The following is a 19548-nucleotide window of genomic DNA, read 5'->3' on the forward strand; positions in this document are numbered from 1 at the left end:
AATCAGCCAGGTCCCAAGCTCCCTTCTGTTCTCTCCAAGAAGACGGGAAAGCAGGAGAAAACCAGCAGCTGTAGTTGAACAGCTAAGGGAGCTTCTGAAGGGAGATGAAAAGAGCGAGCTGGCACAGCTGGCACACTGGCAGGCAGGGTACATGCTTGTCAGCCACAAGGTTTTTAGGTTAGCATTGCCTAGAAATCATCTGGCCCTGTATGGAGAATGAGGGAGTTCAACCTTTACAGTTTTCTCCAGCTCTAAATTTTGTGATTCTAAAATATAAACAGTGCAAATAACTAACAAACCCCAAAGCCTTGTACCCACCTCCGGAGCCAGCTGTAGTTGGCTATAGATGGAAAGGAGGGGGAAGAGAAAATAGGGTGCAACTTCTGTTCCTGAAGAGGAAAGTGGAAACCCCAACGATTAATAGATCAAATGCCACAAAAACAAATACTCAAGGCTCCACCAGGTATGTGAAACAAAAATCTGGCTGACTAAAGAATGTTTAGTGCCTCCCTGCTGCCTCTAGGAGAAAGCCAAACTCTTCAGATTGTGGGCATCGAAGGCCTTCCACAGTCTGGCTCCTGCCATTCTTGACTGCCCAACATGTCCTCCGCTCATGTCTGATCCGGTCAAAGTGGACCAACTGTTGAAGGTCAGGACAAAGCACAACACTAGGCACATCAATCCAGAATGCTGAACCTCAGTCTCTTCCCTCCTGCCGGTCTCTGCAATTAAGTCTTTCAGCATCAGAGATCCAGGCCCAGGAGGATGGATTCCCCGAGATTTCTCAGAGCACATCTGACCTCATCACGTTCTTCCTGGATTGTCCGTAGATTCTACCTAATAAAACTCTAGGCCCTCTGAGGGAGGACTATATTCTTTCTGAATTCCTAGGGTGAGCCCAAGAGCACTGCATACAGCAGGTGCTTAATGGAAAATTATTGAATGAATTAAAGAATATTATAATGGAGAAGGGTAGCCCAACATGACAAGAGGTTGGGAATGGACATCAGGACAACTGGCCAGCAACCCTCATTGAACATCTGGAAGCAACAGGCAAGTAAGAGTCCCTGGTCAAGCCACTCTTCAGAATCCCACCGACTTTATTAACCCTTCCTCCTTCCCACCATTTCCCTTTCCCACCTGGGAAACACCCTTCAGATCCCATTCTTGTGAAGACCTCTTTCCAAAGCCCATCCCAGTTAGTGTGACGGGCCTTTACCCCCATGCTGGCTGGGCTGCCTTCCCAAAGATATCGGCAGGTCTCCTCACCTCCATACTGTTAACAAAACAAGCCTAATCTTCAGGCACAACCTGACAAAATATCCTTCTTAAAAGACTTTTCTCCGTTTCCTTTCAGCCCTTCAAATCTCCAATTCAATGAATACATACAATCAAAACATGCAAATGGGGTCAGTTCTAGGGTTTGAAGTAAAGTATCAGGTGTGAAGAACTGGAAAATACTTTTGGATGAAAGTACCAAAAGGAAAGGAGACTGGAAAAGACAGGGATGAGATACAAAAGCACAGACTAAAAGCTCCAGAAATCCCCCTTTTTTGCCTGTTGGCCTGGGTACCTTGGGTTTCCCCTTGAAATACATCTGCAAGAAGGAAAGGCTGGTTTCTCTGAAACTAAATCTCATCTGGCACCTGACTCCAGAAAACTCTCTCTCTTCTCCCTTCAACGGAAGCCACTTTCCGAAAAGGATGCACTCCTCTGAGTGCAGCATCTGAGAGACAGGACTTCCTGTCACTGTCCTCTTCCCAATCACGGCTACTTGGGAAGGTCACTGTGGCTGCCGCTTTCCCCCAGAGAAAGATGAATCCTAAACAACCGTACTTACATTTAACACTTCTTGCCTGGGCTGTGGAGGTTCAATACAAGTCAGTAGCCTGAGCAATAAATCCATGATAGCAGAAGTTCCTATGTGTTTTATGATAAGGTCTACGAAATCATGCTTCTTCTTTAAGAAATCCACAATCTGAGGGGAAAGAGGGGGGAAAAATCCTTATACATTATTGATCCATTCTCAGGTCAGATTAAGAAATTACATGTAAGAGGTTTTCAGCACAAATTTTGAGACGCACTTAGCTAAGCAGTCAGACCCACTGCCACAGTTTAAATGCCACTATTTCTAGTACCCGCACGTACCTTGTGCAAGCACATCAGTACCTAATCATATCCACTCTGTTGGCATTTCATCAGCCTACACCCTAACACTATAAATAGCCAATGCCAATGAACTAGGGGCATAAAAGAGACCTAAAAAAATGCCAATCTGGAAGAAAAATGAGTGTCCACAAAGGACATCCGATGGGAGCAGAAGTCGGCATTCAGAAGAGAAGGAAGAGAGTTAACAGAGGCAATCACTGCTCTCCCACATCAGAATTTAGGGTATGTTAATTATTCCCAGAATCTGAACATGAGAGTTAAATGTAAGCCAGCCAGGAAACTGTCCCCACAATGGCTTTATGATCTTCAAGAAGAACACAGTGTCTGAACATGGCTGGGTCACTTGGGGAGCTAAGTGACCACAAGGCCAGCCCCTTGCAAGCCACAGCTTCTGCTCTGGTAAGGCCTCAGACCGAGAGACTAAACTAAGTGAGTGGCCCTTTAGTACCCACAAACCCTTTCACATTTCTGAACTAAAGATACTCTTAATGTTGCAATAATCCCCTACATGATGATTTAAAACTCTCCCAGGAAGGGGAGGCGCTTGGGTCTTTTCAAGTAGACAGTCAGCTTTGTGTGGAGAAAGTGGGAGACTGTGGAAAGGATAAGATTATCCTTGAGGGGTGGGGAGAAATTAGATGGGAGGGGGCAAGACCTGAGATTTAAGAGGATTTGCTAGCACAATCTGAGAAAGAGAGGTCACAGGAAGTATCTAGAAGGATGAATGAAATCAATTCAGGGCTGTGAAGCCTCAGGTTGTTTCTACTACACACATGCCTTCCCTTTCTGCTCAATCTTTCCTCCAATAAGGTTCTGGCACATTGATGCTCTTTTTTCAGGAGGAGAAGGGTGTTCGATAGGCTCTCAGACAGGCCTACCTAGTGGAAGGGAAAGGAACCCTGGCCTGCTGTTCTCCCATTTCTCCTCAGAAAACTCAGATAGATGGGCTTGGTGATGGATCAACAAATGGAAGAGATCATAGGTATTTTGGATCAGGAAAAACAGCAGCTTGTCCATGTGTAACAATCTACCTTCCTGAAAATCTCAGACAATCCTTTAGTGGAAATAAACTGAAATGAATCTATAGTTTGAAAACTATATAGTTAGAAAGACAGATTCAGGTCAGCTTGGGGTCCCCAGAATCTCATTCAAAATGAGTCCAAACTGTGAAGGTTGGGCTATACTTTGACTAAGCTTCTTAAGGGCTTTTAGGACTGGAATGACAAGTACAAAACTCGCCAACTTCTCATCCCCACAAAGTAAAAGGAACCTCCAGTCACTGGTTCTGCTTTCTAAACAGGGACCAACCAGACTAGAATGCAAGAATGAGAGTTGAATCCTATGGACCAGCTTATTGTCACAGTTGACTTTCTTTGCTCGTCTAGCTTTCTTAAGTCCACTGCTTCTGGAGATTCACCTGCCTCCCTAGCCCAGCCCACCCCCATATTTTCAACAGCTCCCTCCTTTAGCAAACTCCTTTTCCCACAATACAAAAGGTCAAGCACATAGAACAGATTGCTGAATCCCATCATCTCACACTCCAGACGCAGGAGGTTAAAAAGGCCAGAAAAACTGACTGCCCTCCTGGGGGGGCAGAGGGGGAGCCACCAGCTACACTATTTGACAGGCTCTGGCACTCCAAAGCCGTGCTTCCTGCAACAGTTCTTGGGCCACCTGAGTTTAATCCAACTTATCACCTAGAGTTCTGGATCTGAGTCTGGGCCGAGCACTCCCTGGCAATGCATCTAGCCTTGTCCTCATTACGCAGAGCTGATCTCTCAGAGACCCCTAAGCTCCACATCAGAGCTGCATGTCCATGAAGCCTCGTGAGCTTCCAAATGTGGCTGCACGCCATGGCTGGGGTCCAGCACTGGGAACAAATCGCCATCATCAGCCCCTTTGGAAGAGTTGGTAGGAACAATCTAATGAGGATATGGCAGCTAACAGGCAAACAGGAGCACTTTGTCACTTCTAACAAAAGAGAAAATGAGGAAGAAGAAGCTGCCTTGTGAAGCGGGCATCCTGTGGGTTTAAATGCAGCCTGTTTACTAACTAAAAACAGTCCTTAATTCCAATGACCTTTAGGAACCTGACCTTGCTAAGCCAGGCCTGGAAAGAAGTACCACAATGACACAGATATATTTTCTCTTCCACTAATCCATAGTCCACCATTCAGTATTCTCCATTATTCTGTATCTCTCCATAAAGAGAAATTATCCCTCAAATTTGGACATACCTTTCTCTACCTGAGATTCGAATACCAGATTCAGGCATACTTTATTAACCAATCAAAAAGTTTGTGCTAATAACCTAAGTGAGAAGCTGTGAAGTCCAAATTCAAGTATTATTTATCAAGTGTGTCTAAAGATAAATATTTAAATTTTAATTAACATCAAGGACAGATTCATAATAAAGCAAACAATTTTCTAGCATAACTACTCACCTTCAGGAAAAGAATATTTACCTGTTCTGGTTTTCGGCTAATAAGAATACTTAGCACCTTGCTGAAGAAACTGGCAAGTAATGGATTCAAAGGGGAATCATTTAGGAGGAAGCTATACAGTTTCATTAGCAAAGATTCATCTTCTCCCAATCTATCATTCATCTGAGAGACATCAGAAGTGAGCAATTCACAAGCTATGTTTGGATACCTAGAAAAACAGGACACTCATATCATCAAATAGTCACAGATTAAAATACTAGTACATACCAGATATCACAAGTTAAAAAGGTTTCCTCAAAATTTCTGTAACCACTCAAATGCTAAACTGTTTAGAGCCTGAGAAAAAGTTAAGATTCAATATTTTCCCCATCTACAGATAAAAACACAAGATATTAAACTACAATTATGAATCTATTCTGCCTTTTATAAAAACTGGAAAACAAACAGATCTGGCAAATCACTCTGTATGAGGTAGAGTTGTAAAGCAGGTAGGTTAGATGAGTTCAACCATCCAAAAGTATCAAAGCTCTTGAGCCACAGGGTCAGTGAAATTCAGTGCTTCTATCTGAAGTGGCCATATCGGATTGCAGCAAAGGCTGAGGCCTACTAGTTGACAGGACTCGACAATGGAACTACAGGACCTCCTGACATATCCCACAAAGTCTCTACACAATTCAGGATCAAGTCCAGGCCATGTACTATAGGAAAATGCCACAGCCAAGCCAACCGGTCATTCAAACTTAAAGAATTCTTGGACTAATCAGCAGGATGGTTTCAAAAAAGCCTGGAGAGACTCCCATGAACTGATGCTAAGTGGAATGAGCAGAACCAGGAGATCACTGTATATATGGCAACAACAAGATCATGTGATGATCAACTGATGGATGTGGCTCTTTTCAACAATGAGGGGATTCAGGCTGATTCCAATAGACTTGTGGAGAAGAGAGCCATCTGCACCCAGAGAGAGAACTGTGAGAGCCGAGTGTGGGTACCAACAAAGCATTTTCACCTTTTTGTTGTTGTTTGCTTGGTTCTTTATTCTTTTTTATCTGATTTTTCTTGTGCAGCATAACTGTGGAAATATGTCTAAAAGAACTGCACATGTTCACCATATATTAGATTACTTGCTGTCTAGGGGAGAGAGAAACAAAGTTTCTGCAAGGGTGAATGTATTTTGAAAATAAAAAGCTATTATTAAACAAGAATTTTTGGGTAATGAAAGCCTTCTGGTAATAATAAAAAGTCCTTGCAAATAAAAAGAATTCTTGGGGCCAGTTCTCACCCATTACATAGATTTCTGCCCAGAGGAAGTTCTGAAGGGGCCTAATTAAGTGTTCTATTCAGTGACCCTTAGAACCTAAATAAACCAACAGTCAAAGGCATTTATCCTATTCGAAGAAAGATGTGTCCCTTCCCAAACTTTTGTGGTATATGGTGGCTATGCTCTCCCTTGTTCCAATCTCCTGAGGAAAATACAAAAGTGAACAGCCACTTTCTTGTGTAGGAATTGCTCACATTTACATACATTATGCTATCATCTAAATATCAAACAGTGCTGTCTCTCCTTTGCAAGTTAAGGAAACTGAGGTTCAGAAGGGGTAATTATGTCCTCAGAGAAACAGCCCTAAACTTCACCCTCCTCCCACTCACTGGGCCTGAGCCAAAGCCTAGTGTGCCCCTTTTCTCCTACCCAGAGACTCCCTGCCTACTTCATGAAGAACATGGCAGAGAGAGCCTATACTGGATTCCCTCACAGAGCTGGCCATTGAAAGCATGAGTCACATTCTCTAATTAACTAAGAGGCCAGGAAACAGCTGTGCCAGCTGTTGAGTTTAACACAGGGTAGCCTACAGTCTAAGAACTCCATTCTAAACTGACATGGTAGAAATAAGTCTCTTCTTGCCACTCTTAAGTCCTGAAACTGAAGTCTCTTTGGTCACAGTAGGAGTTGTATCAAGTCTGAGTAATCTCTTATCCCATGAAGTAGGCAAACCCAAAGTTACAGCAATTTTTTTCTTTTGTCAAATAGATAGGATTTTCTCAGTCCCTACTTAAAAAAAAAAAAAAAAAAAAAATTTTTTTTTTTGGGGGGAAAGAGATAAAAAATCCCCCATTTGATCCCACTTCTTTGGCAAGAAAGTGGTTAAGACTGTTAGGTCTACTGCTCATTTGGTTCTATAGAAGTAGACAACCCATTCCCATGACTCAGTTTCCCTTGCCCAAAGCTTCCCCTTTTCATAACCACAGTGCAGGGAATTAACTCTTTTCCCTTCTGCCTTTTCTCCAAGAATTTCAGTTACTGACAGCTGTAAGGGACCTTAGAGTACTGGTCCAATCTCCTCATTTCACAAATGAAGCCACAAGATCCAGAAAGGGTTAAACAGCCCAGAGACAGGCAAAGAGCCAAGATGGGACTCATCCAGCATAGCGTGATAATTACGTGGGTATATGGGATGAATCAGGCTCTTACTTCCAAAAGCTTAGTACATTAAGAATCCTGAGGGATGGGTTTAAGCTGCTCAGAAGTACAGGTTTTCCCTGTTTCAAATGGCCACAATTTCTCACAAAGGATCACCTAGTACCTGGGGACTCAGACGACAAAATCACCCACATCAACATGAAGTATGTGCAACAACCCACACAAGAAGTGGTCGGAAAGCAGGGACTGCTAAAGATTACGTTGGGTTGGTTTGAGTTTCTGTTTCTGGGAGTGGGGTGGCAGGGGTGGTTTCAATAAGGGGAGAGGGAATGGGAAGAAATAGAGGAAAGGAGAAAGGAAAAACTGAATGCTTATTAACTGAAACAATTTTAAGAGATTATGTTGCAACTCAGACTCATTTCCTTCCAAATAGCAATCTCTTCCATAATTATCCCTAACCTACAAATTTAACCCCAACTTCACCATCTTTTTAAGCCCTTCCCACTGTCTAAGCCATTTCAATTTGCAAGTTCGCTTTATGGTTTCAATTTCATTTTTCAAGTCAGTAGACATTGGACAAGTATGCCTTTACCAAGTTCAACTGTCCCCCCAAATCTGTTTGAGAGGCCACCTTCTCCCATGACACTGGTCCCCATTTAGGAAAATCCCACTCCATCTTACGGAATATCTCCTTCAGTGCAAGCCCAGAGCCTGCTTTTTCTAGAGCACCGGTGGTGACTCTAGGCCTCCCTGAATAGATTCCATTGCTCTGGGACCACATGATTCTCCACATCAATGGTATCGGCCAGGAACATTTCACTGAGCAAGAGTAAATCCCTTTCCTATAAAACACGGGCCTTAAAGTGCAGGAGATAACCCACAAAGAATACAGATTTTGTGTTTTACTATCTTTCCATCTATAGGCAAGATAAAAGTCTTCTAAACATTTCATGGTAAATCTTCAGTGGCAGAGGGTGCATATGCATACAATTACCTGCTTCATTGGCTAATCTAGTCTTCCTTAAAGTTCTTAAGGGGTTCTGACTTAATCTCTCCAGTTAGTAAAAAGGTCAGAGAGAGTGTTCTAATTGGTTCTAGGTCTTTAGGACACAGGACTAGACAGAAAAGCATCCAAGTTCTGGTTCAGATTTATGCTGAGTGCTCCTGGGGGGTTATTTCACTTCCATCTTCCCACCTGTAAAGTGGGGAAAAGACTTAAAGAGTCTTACCATGCGGAGATCGGTTTCAGTGTCTGCACAGCACTCTGCCCTCCCGGGACACCTTAGCACTAGATTTTAGAGCACCCCAGTTTCAGTCTCATGATTCCCGTGGACTTCATTTTAATCAAGAGGCTAAGTCCCACCACTATGTCTCAAATTATGATTTAAATCTTTACAACAGGGCCTGCAGGAGAGCTGAGGAACCACTCCCAGATTGGCACACCAATATTCTTTCAACAAATAAATTCTCAAGCATAATGTGGCTTCATTTTTTCTTCTCTCTCCACTCCAAAATGAAGATTATATTTTCTTACTTGTATCTGATTTTTTCATCCATATCTTGAGGTGGTTCTTCTATAATGAATGAGACTAAATCTTCAAGGCATTCTGCTTTTAACAGAAATTCAATAAGTTTGCGATTCTGAGCTTTACATTCTTGCAAAACATCTTCCTCATCCATTAATTCCTTCAATGTTACATCTTCTCTCTCTAGAAGTGTGTCTATGTGGGATGATGAGTGAAGATCAAATTTCCAAAACATGCTGGTCTGCAGAAATGGAAAAATATTTCGCAAAATTCAAGTCAAACATTCTAATTTCCCCTTTTTTCATACCATCAGTTCAGTTGTACAACCAAAAATCCCAAACTGACATTACTATAAACTTAATCCAAGCTAATTTAACACTTAAATTAACCTAAATTTGATTCTTCCTTAGGCACCTCTCTCTCCCAAACAGAAAGTCTTTATTTTTTAAACTCTTTCTTTGAACTTAAAAAACATTTCAAATGAACCAAGTATGATGTTTTTATACACAAGTTTATGGCTAGAAATAATAACAGGAAGAATATGTCACTAACTGGTTCCAGCTGTACAGCAGCCACACTGCTAATTTAGATATGGGATTTAAAACAAAATCTTCCAGTCCCTTGTTTAAAGACAATCGTTTAGATGTAGGCTGTGCTTTCTTCAAGTGTACTCTCGGCAATGACCATCGATAACAAGTACTCACTGAACTCAGGCTAGGAACAGAAAGATAGAAGGGAACGGGACCAGGCTACTGCTTCACTCTGAACTTCAGCCCAATGGGCTTTAGAGTATTGTAGAATTCCTAAAAACATTTCATTTTTGCCAATCAGAGAAACCATCAAGACATCACCTTTTATGATATTTTCACACTCCTCTCTTTCTGTGGAGATGAAGTTATTTTCCCTCAATTTTTGAGACAACCCAAACAGCCAACCTAAAAATTGAGCTATTCCTTAACCCCAAAACAAAGCCTTCATCAAATTAGATCAGTGCTACAAAGACAATGGAGAAGATTCTGTAGTAGTTTTAGTGTAGACATCTTCAAATCACACACTAAACTAAAATCTTTATTTCTCCTAAAATGAACCCTATGAATTATCCTCACACATAAGAGATGAATAAAGTACTGCTTGCCTCAATGCCCTTACCATAATCAAATAAATGACAAAACACCACCCATGAAACTATATCAAGGACAGAATTTTCCACTGCCCCTTGGCAGTAACAACTGGAAGAAGGGCCCCATTTCTTAGAACAGGGGTCCTCAAACTTTTTAAACAGGGGGCCAGTTCACTGTCCCTCAGACTGTTGGAGGGCCTGATTATAGTAAAAACAAAAACTTTATTTTGTGGGCCTTTAAATAAAGAAAATTCCTAGCCCTGGGGGAGGGGGATAATCATCCTCAGCTGCTGCATCTGGCCCATGGGCATAGTTTGAGGACCACTGTCCTAGAATGAGGCTTTAGTGGAAAACAATTGCTCCCAGCTGAAGACATTCTCCCAGAAGCAATCAGACTGTAATCTTTTGGTCACTCCCCAGGCCCACCTGATCCATTGGGTTCAACTACCTCGTCAAACTTACCTGGTGCAATGCAAAATCAGCTCACCCACAAGGCACTGCAAGAGAACAAGCCAAGACCCAAACCTCCAATCTGTTTATTTAAAAAAGCCCCAAACTGGCTACTAGGACAGTGCCTGGGAACTCACACAGATCTAAGGCCCTTTTCTTGAAGAAGGGACAGAATAAATAAAAGGGGACAGAGAGATTCAAGAAATGGATGCGTATTTGAAAGAGACAAAAAAAATCAACAACCCCCAAACCAGCAACCAGTCTCTAGCTGACAATTACACAGAACAAAGGCAGCCAAGATATCCTCATCCTCTCCTCCCAAGAACATGCATACACAGTGCGCGCGCACACACACACACACACACATTTGCATATACATGTGCACATAAGAGTCAAAAGAATATGAATTCCTCCAAATTCCTTTAAATCACTAGCATATTAATTCTTCTTTTGTTGTTTATGGTTATTTTCTGAAATCTCTAAGTTTATAAAAGGTTAAACTGAAGAAACCAAGTATTGTCTTTACTACTGCATTTGAGTCAAGACTTAGAAAGAAGAGGAAAGCCAAGAGGGGCTCCAAGTGGATATCAAAAAGGCTAAAGACTTTCCTTCCACACTTTGTGGCTGGAACCAGAAGGGCAGAATCCAGAACAAGCTTCTCTCATCACAGCCCTTGGTCAGGGGATTGGAGGGTGGGGCCCACCAATGCAAACTCCATTTAAGGAAGGAGCTCCATTCAGCCCCCTTACCTGGCTGCACTACTGCTCTACCTGACACCATCCCATCACCCCTTTAGACTGTAAACTTTTTGAGGGGAAATTTCTGTGCCCGTCTAGACTTCCTGAGTGATTTGTCCACAAGTACTTATCAAGCACCTACTGTCTGCTGAGTGCCGTGCTAAGTGCTAGGAGTGCAACTCAGCCACTTCCAAGCCAGGGCTATCTCCAGAGGATGCTGTGAGAGTCAGCATGGTCAGCGTAGCCCCAGAGCACAGGAAGCCCTGGGGAAAGGGGAGGAGGGGAAGCTGGGTAGCTGCAGAGGGCAGGAACAATGCCAGCACAGAGGGCTTTCACCCATTGGGAGCTAGAGGCCATCACAGGGCAGAAAGATATGGATCTGGGGCAACTGCCAAAGCCAACCAGAGTAGAAATTTGTTATTTATTATTCTAGAAATTTATTAATGTCTTGTTTTTTAAAATAACTTTTTAAAAAAATTCAGTCTTCATGTCAAGTTACTGACAAACTAGATTTTTTTAATCGATTCTGATGGCATATTCTGGCCATTTCTACATTTGCAAAAAGTTGCTTAAAAAAAACTCTGAATTGAGTTTTCAAATGATCTTTTTTTTTTTTAACATTATAATGCTGATCTGTTCCAGAAAAGTTGGCTACAAAACATCTGTAATAAAGGAATCATTTTCTCAAAGGGAAGTGAACCTAGAGCTCTGCTTTTCTCATCATTCATCAACTTTTAAAACATGTAGCTTAGAAAGACAAAAGATATTATCAATGAGCTCCCAGTTTCTCAGTTTAAATTTTCACTTTTAAAAATCCAGTTCCAAAGGGGTCCTCCCAAAGTGGACCTTATAACATATGGAAGTGTGTTTACAAGTACATGGAGAACATATATCAGATTGCTTGCTGTCTTGGGGGGTGGGGGCAGGAGAAAAAAATTTGGAACACAGTATCTGGGAGAAATGGGTGCTGAAAACTAGCCTTGCATTTTTGGAGAGATGGATACCACTGAGGGTATAAAAACAAGGAATAGGTTTATTTTTTTTTGTTGTTTTGTTTTGTTTTTAAAGCCCTTATTATTACACTGGGGCTTCCACATAAACTAAAAAGTAATCATGATGAGGATAACCAAGAAATACTAATAAATAATTCTGTTGGTTCAATGTTAAAGTAGATCTGACTCCTGCAGACACAGCTATAGTAATCCAGCCCACACTGGCATGTTGGGGGCAAAGCCTGTTCTCTTGATTCCCAGCCGGCCCTTAACCTGCCATCTGGCTTGATTAACTCCTGCATCCTTGAGGACCATCCCTAGAGTTGCCCTTCACACAGAGACAGAGAAGACTTGCTGGCCCAAAGCTGGCAAGGTTTCTGCTTTCCTCACGATGTTCTACTACAAGATGAAAACTTGCAGATCGGTACTAGGAAGGCTAGACGGCTCCAGATCCACTTGTGCCTCGTGCTGGCCAAGACTGAGCAAGTCACTGGACCTCCAGTGACATCAATGGCAGGTGCTAACCTGTCTCAGAAAAAGACATTTGATTTCTTGAGAGACCATAGGCCCTTTTGCAAGATGGAGGCCTTTCATTGCCTACCCTGGGCTGGCAGGCTTCCCACTGCACTGGATGGGTCTGGGCTCTTGAAGTTCATAATTTACTTTTCGTTACTGCATTGAAGGTCTCACAGCTGGTCTGCTGATCCACTGGCCCTGAACCTCCCGCTGGACTCCCCCAGCCTTCCTGAGCTGGGCCATGTTCCCCTCTGTCCTGAAGTTCTTCCAGGCTATCTTAAGCTGGAAAGTGATGACTCTCCGAATGTTTGTGGGTTCTGTCACTCCAAAGTCCGCTCAGAGGACTGACCTAGCGTTCATCCTGAGGCAAGCTGGGGAGAGCTCAAACAATGTCCTGTCTACTCTCTGACTTGAATGGCATTTCAGTAGACAGGTTCTAGGCCCAGAGCATTTTAAAATGCTTGGAAGATGGACCAGGAACCATGAACAATTTCCAAAAAACTCAGCTTCCCAATTTTACCTTCCGAGGTCACATCATGGTGATCTAGATTTCTGCTTCCAGCTCCACTGATAGACATCCCCAAGTGCCATCCTTCCCTAACATCTCTCAAGGGGAAAAGAGGGATTTAACCTGGAATACTGAGTGCTAAGCCTTCACATAGAATTGTTCTCAAAGTGTTAAAAGAAACCTGAAGAAGAGAACCATTTTGCCCTAATTCAAAAAGGGCGCTGAGCAATAAAAAAAATAAAATAAATAAATAAATAAATAAATGAATAAATAAATAAAAAAGTGGGGGAAGAAAGCTCCTTTGAGAACTGTGACAGGCTCTGGTCATAATCATAAATGATTCTAGAGCAAGCTAAGAAAAAGAAAGAAAACACGAAAGAATCCTGGGCAAAAAACAGCCACCAGGCTTTCCACTTCGGTTTCTACTTCTGATCTATGAATATTCCTTCCAATAAGTCCCATGGCAGAAATGTGAGCCAGCAGATCTGCTTTAAGTGAAGGGTGCTCCTGGGAAAAAAGCATTCTTCCCCATTCAGAGCCAGCCAGCCAAGCAGACAGGCAAGTTTTTAAAAGGGCTCTGAAGTTAGCACGGAGCAGAGAAAGGCACTAGGCGCTCACTGCCCAGATGCACCTTTCTTCACTGGGCTTTACATGTGGAATCTCGGCAAGAACTTGCTTGAATGAGCAATTTCTGGTAAAGGTAACATAAAGCCGTCCCTAGACTGCCCCTCCTCCATCTTCATTGTAAACAGCCGTCACCAATGACTGTCACCCTTGGGTGGCACATGCTCTCAGTGGCACAAGGCCTTCGATGCAGAGATTTCCTCCCGGCCTCACAAAGGCCCCTATTATTATCGCAGAAGCCTTTCTGATAATCCTTTTAGTCCAAGATAAAACCCCATTTCCTCCCCAAGAACCCCACCGAAGTGAAGTGTGTGTCCATATGTACACACACAAACACACACAACACTAACGTTAATTGGGGATGTCAGAAATCCCCCTGGTTTTCACTGAATCAATCTTTTTGCCATCAAATAACAAAGCTGGTAGGAGACACAGCTCCTTGATGTGAAGGCACATGTGATATAAAGCCATTCACCATTCACAGAATAAAAATGACAGGATGTCATATTTGTCATTTAGCGAACAAAGACACATTCCCAAGGCTGCAAAAGCTGATCACCCAATTGAAAAGAAAAAGCAGAGAAATAAATGTACTAGTGCAAACTATGTGGCCAGGTTTTGTCAGAAACCCTCTCTTGGGCAAGCTGCTATCTCTCCAGTCTGTTTCTCTCTCTGTCTCTCTCTGGCCAAGCCAGGGCCCAGTGCACAGTTCAGTTTATTCTGTCACTATTCAACAGGAGCTCAGGTCCCTTGGAATAAGGACGAACAGTGCCGTATCATGTGCTAGAGGAAGCTGTTAGGATCCCAGCGAGCACGCTCACTGCTGTACTACCCAACACAGAGCAATGGGGAGAGGAAAACGTTTTCAAATTCAATCTCATCCCTTTTCCAAACATAATCTGTCACTTTCCACAAATACAGAGGAAGGTGCCAATATCTTTCCTGCCATTTTTATATTTGACTAATTTCATAAGTGACTCGTGATAATTCTCCAAATGACACATAGTGACTTTAACAAGGAGAATTCTCACCCAATGTTCCCAGCTCAAAGGAAACCTGCACCTCAGGCTTCCAATCAGAAAGGCCTGTGAATGGGATACAATAATGCCGGAGGTCATGCTCATAGCCAAGTGCTACCTGTAAGGCACTGGGCTCCATGCTTTAGAGCTCCTCACTGGATCCTCCCAAGAGCCCTGGAAGGTCAGAACTGGTGTTAGGCCCATTTAACAGAGGAGGAAGCAGGCAAACAAGGTTAAGTGGCTTGACCAGGGGTCCCATGGCTAGGAAGTGCCTGAGGCCAGATTGGCTCCCAGGCCCAAGGCGCTAGCCCCTGCACCACCCAGCTGCCTGTAGAGGAGGGATCCATGAGAAACAGGCCAATTGGAGGAACCAGAGCTTCAGCAGGAGAGTCTGCAGCCAGCAAAGCTACGTTGTGCTAAAGAGAACCTAGCTGAGTGTGGCCTGAGCTTTGGGGAGTTTCAGGGGCCCCCACAGTTCACCCCTTGGCCAAGTCTCAAGGTCCGTTAGGAGGGAGCAGGGAGCCCAAAGGAAAGGAGGCTCATCCCATGCCTTCCTGCCCAAACCTTTAGAAAAGACCACAATGATCAAGGCGTTCAAACCCTCTAAACCCCTTTGCAGGTCTATACAGAATGGCAATTGTGTTGGAAGTCGGGGTGCGGGGCAGTCTCACAAGCCCCACTCTGTGGGAGGGTTGCTGCCTGGTCTGCAATTGGGCAGCCAAGCCCAAGGCCCCGTGGTCTCCACGCTCAAAGCCTGAGCCCAAATATCCCCAAGTATTTCCCTTCAGTGACCTCCATCCGGGGGGCTCAGCCCCATCGTGCTGCAGCCATTTCCCCCAGGGACCCTGGGCTTCATATTCCTCCACAGAGACTGAGAGGGCACAGCCACCTGGAAGAGGGCTCTAGAGTATAAGAGAAGTGGGAGTGCTGCGCCCTTCTGGCTCAGACATATTCTGTTTCCTCCTGAGACACCCCAGAGGCTGGTTCTAGGGTCATCTTGCCCCCCCAGACTCAGGCTGCAGCGGCCAAATGCCAGCACTGTCCATTTTAATAGACATTCTCACCCTGGACCCAGAAAACAAGTGCTACGGGATCTACCGTGAGAAAGCCCTCCAACGACAAGCAGTCTATGGGGGAAAGATGGACCCGAGAGTGGTCACTGAGTGTCTATGTCCGGCTTCGGCCTCCCTCATGGTGTGGCCCCAGACCAGCCCTCCTCTCGGTCAGCCTCTCCACAAACACAGAATGGGACCCCCAAGTGAGGAAACATGGTGAAGCTGGGTATTGTTGTCCAGGTAATCTCAACCTTCCCCTGAGGGTCCTCGAGGGCCAGAAAGGAGGGCAGAGACAGTGTGCCCGTGGGAAGCTCTGGCCCAGGGCCTGCCTTCAGGGAGCTGACCACTCAACAAGAGAAGCCGAGGGAGCAGTGAGCGCCTCGACAGACTGGAGCGGGGGTGGGGTGGAGGAGGGAGGCAGCACCCCAAAGGGAAGGTCAAACAAAGGGAGAAACAGCCTGGGTCCCGGGTCCCCAGGGTTCACTCCCAACACAACGAAGGGAGCAGAGGCCAAGCTGTGTGGGGACCCGAAGCTAAGCATCATTTAGGGCAGGAGAGGAGGGGGAAATGCATGGCTTGGTGGTAAAGGCAACTGGTTTCTCAGGCTGCCCTGTGACCTGCCAGGGAAGGCAGGAGGTTCTTCCACACCGAACACCATGGTCTAAATAGGCTGCAAAGAAAAATCCACCCCGACAAGGCCCATGAGCAGGGCATCCAAAGCAGCTCCCAGGGCTCAGAGGTAGATGGGCCGCTGCCCCGACTTTCAGGGGGGCCCTGGGCCCCCACACAGATGCTGCAAGGGGCTCGGGAGCAGGCTTCCCCACCAGCCCAGGAGTCCTATAGTAGCCACAGAGACCCCCCACCTCAGGGCTTCTACCCCCACCCTCACACCTCTACCCACCAGGAGACCACTAGACCAGGAGACAGTTAAAGGAATCAAGAATAGAAAAGGCCTTACCTTTCAAACCAAAGCTTAAAAATTAAAAGAAAAATGTTCTTCTCAGTGGCTCCTTGCCCATTACAGGGGATCCTGGGAACAGCAACCTTCCAATTTACTGCATTAGCAGATTAGCAGGGGCGAAGACACGGGGACACAGGGTTCAACTATAAGAAAAAAAGTGACAATTCTAATATGTTGCTTTGTCTTAGGATCACTGCCAGGAAACAAAAGTTAAGGACTTCTGGATCAGGAATAGAAATAGTACATCTTATCGACCTGTATCTTAGCAGCCAATTTCAGCTAAAGAGATCTTCTGTTGCTAAATGTGCCAGCGGAGGAAAAAGGCACAATTCCTCTTTCACCTGAACAATAATCTAGAAACAAGCTCCAGATAAGTTAAGGATGATATTGAAAAGCTGTTACTGAATGGAAAGCAAAAAACAAAACAAACCAACATCCCTGGGAGTCATCGATGAGTTCTTGGCTCCATCTCAACATCTACACTCACAACAAAATTCCCCACCCTCCCCCCCACAAAAAAAAAAACAACAAACCCATGATTGGCTTCTATTGGCTCCAAAGTTTCTTGATGGATAAAACAGCACGTCATGCTATACATGAGAGGAATACGGAGATGGCGAGAGGGTGTTCAGTCTTGTCCAACTCTGTGACCCCATGTGGGGTTTTCTCGGCAAAGACTGCAGTGGATTCTAACATTCTCCAGCTTATTCCACAGATAAGGAAACCGAGGCAGACTGGGAGAAGCATCTGAGGTCACATGTGAACTCAGGAAAATGCCCGACCGTGGAGCCAGTGAGCAGCCCCGATAAAAGCAAGGGCCGAGGGCAAAACTAAATCAATTCAAACAGTAGGAACATTTATTAGTGCCCGCCATATGCCCCACTCAGTGGCATATAGCAAAAGACAGCCCCTGCCCTCAAGGAGGGCAGGCTCATGAGAAAAACATCACACAGACTACGGTATAAACAGGTTCTCTCCAGGCCAGACTGAAAATCCCAGAGGAAAGATGCCAGCAAGAACGGGGAGCAAGACCTGAAGAATGCCAGGAGCGGGGGTGGAGACAAGGAAGGAAGAGGGACCAGGGGGCAGGCGGCCAGCCAAGACACCTCGTGCCGGAGGAATCCAGGAGGGCAGCGTCCTTGCTTGGGAGGCAAGTCAGAAGCAGAAAGGCTGGAAAGCTACTTACAGAGGGCTCGAATGCCAAGCAGGGCACCTGGGGCTGCTCCTGAAGGTGCCAGGAGCCACAGGAGATAATTGCTCTTAAAGAGGATTCCTCTGAATGGAGCAGAGAGCAGGGGCAGCACTGCCCAGCAGCTAGTGGAACAGGGGAGGGGCCAAGGGCCTGCACCAGAGGGCGACCATGTCAGTGCCCACAAAGGAACGTATTTGAGGTGCTGTAAAGGGGAGATGGGGACATGGAGGATGGGAGAAAGTGAGGAGTCTGTGAGCTGAGGGAGGGTTAGGGGGGAAGAGGAGTTCAGTTTTAAACAGGTTGGGACATCCAATGAGGAGCCAGAGATGCAAGCCTGAAGGTCACGAGAGAGGTTAGAGCTAAACAAATTGTTCTGAGTCTCATCAGCCCAATGATAAGAGTGCCACAGGAGGCAGTGTCGGGTCTGGACTTGGGAAGACCAGTTTTCCTGTGTGTGGCCTCAGGAGCTGTGTGTACCCGGGCTGGTCACTTCACCCTGTCTGCCTCAGTTTCCTCCTCTGTAAAATGAGCTGGGGAAGGCAAGGGCCGACCACGCCAGCATCTCTGCCAAGAAACCCCAGGTGGGGTCACAGCAGGTCAGACATGACTGCAAAAGACCCGAGAGGAGAAGCTCCATGGGCAACCCTGGTTAGGGAATGTGACCTGGATGGAAATCCAGCGAAGGGCACTGAATCTTCCACCACGAACACCCCGAGAAGCCAGTTATTCATTTTTACAAATAAATGTCCTGTTCAGAAGCTCTTGGGCATTCAGAAGCTAATCGTGCGGCACGATCCTGCAAAGTCTGGACCCCACGGAGACGACACCCCGACGAGGCCCTGAACAGGTTTGCCTTTCCCCCAGGAGACTGGGGAGGCCTCCGGCGCCCCACAAATCACCATAAGGCACAGAGGCAGAGCCAAAGGAAGGCCTCAGCTCAAACCCAGTCTCAGACCATGATGGGCTGGGAGACCCTGATAAGTCGCTTCCCCTGTCTTCCTCAATTTCCTCACCTAAGAAAGGGGAAAATAATAGCCCCTCCCTCCTATGGTACTTGTGAGGCAGATGAGAGGCACATGGAACTTGGCATAAAGCAGGCATTTAATAGATGTTCCTTTCTCTTCTTCCCTTCCTTCCACTCTTGAGTTTAGAGAAAAGGACCCAGAGGTCAGAGAGGCTAAGTAAGCTTCCCAGGTCACACTGCAAGCATTCCTAGCAGGATCCGGATCCTGTTGTTTCTACAGGGAGGCCCCTGTGACCCGCTGCCTGGCTCACTCCCTCATCAAGGCTCTCTTCCTTCAGATATCCAACCCAAACACTGCCCAACTCTAACCCCAAGGGCCTTCCCTCTCCCTCTTGGATGGAAGCAGGGGCTCAGGACTGGAAAACACTAAAGACCTGCCAGGACTCAAGAACCCCGGGTTTAGTTGTACAGAACAGCATTTTTCATTCTGTGTTAAAAGACAAGATTCTGGTTGAAAAAGAAAGACCGTATTCAGAAAAGAAGATTTTTGTTTAAAAAAGAAAGATGGCAAGAGTTGCTCATTGAGTTCCCAGCTGATCTCTCTCACAAACTCCTCTTTCTGTGGCTTCAGTACTTCTCTCTGGGGAGGGTTCAAGCCCTCAACTCCCTTCTTACCTCATCTTTCCTTGAAACCTTGGAAATCTAGAAGCCCACCTCCTCCCACCCACCTCAACTTCTCTGGCACAATTCTGAGCCAGTGGTCAGTCACACCAAGGCCTCTGTCCCCAGGCCCATGGTTTCTTCCCCCTCAGCGAGCAATTCCTCCTGACCAGTCAGCATCAGGCCAAACAAT

The 19548-nt window shown here is 45.3% G+C and overlaps 1 protein-coding gene across 15 annotated transcripts in view; it reads right to left on the minus strand.

Annotated features, from left to right (window-relative positions):
- The window catches only part of PPP6R3 (protein phosphatase 6 regulatory subunit 3), an 81500-nt gene that overhangs the window by 38359 nt on the left and 23593 nt on the right, over positions 1-19548 (minus strand). For all 15 annotated transcript variants that reach the window (XM_031942159.1, XM_031942158.1, XM_031942157.1 and 12 more), the window contains 4 exons: positions 16537-16682; positions 8566-8798; positions 4634-4820; positions 1841-1978 (listed from right to left, as the gene is read on the minus strand). In XM_031942159.1, coding sequence (XP_031798019.1) covers positions 1841-1978; positions 4634-4820; positions 8566-8792 — 552 coding nt within the window. In that variant the 5' untranslated portion in view covers positions 8793-8798; positions 16537-16682. The remainder of the gene's footprint in view (positions 1-1840; positions 1979-4633; positions 4821-8565; positions 8799-16536; positions 16683-19548) is intronic.

The sequence above is a fragment of the Sarcophilus harrisii genome, chromosome 6 (genome assembly GCF_902635505.1).
Source record: "Sarcophilus harrisii chromosome 6, mSarHar1.11, whole genome shotgun sequence".
Lineage (NCBI taxonomy): Eukaryota > Metazoa > Chordata > Mammalia > Dasyuromorphia > Dasyuridae > Sarcophilus > Sarcophilus harrisii.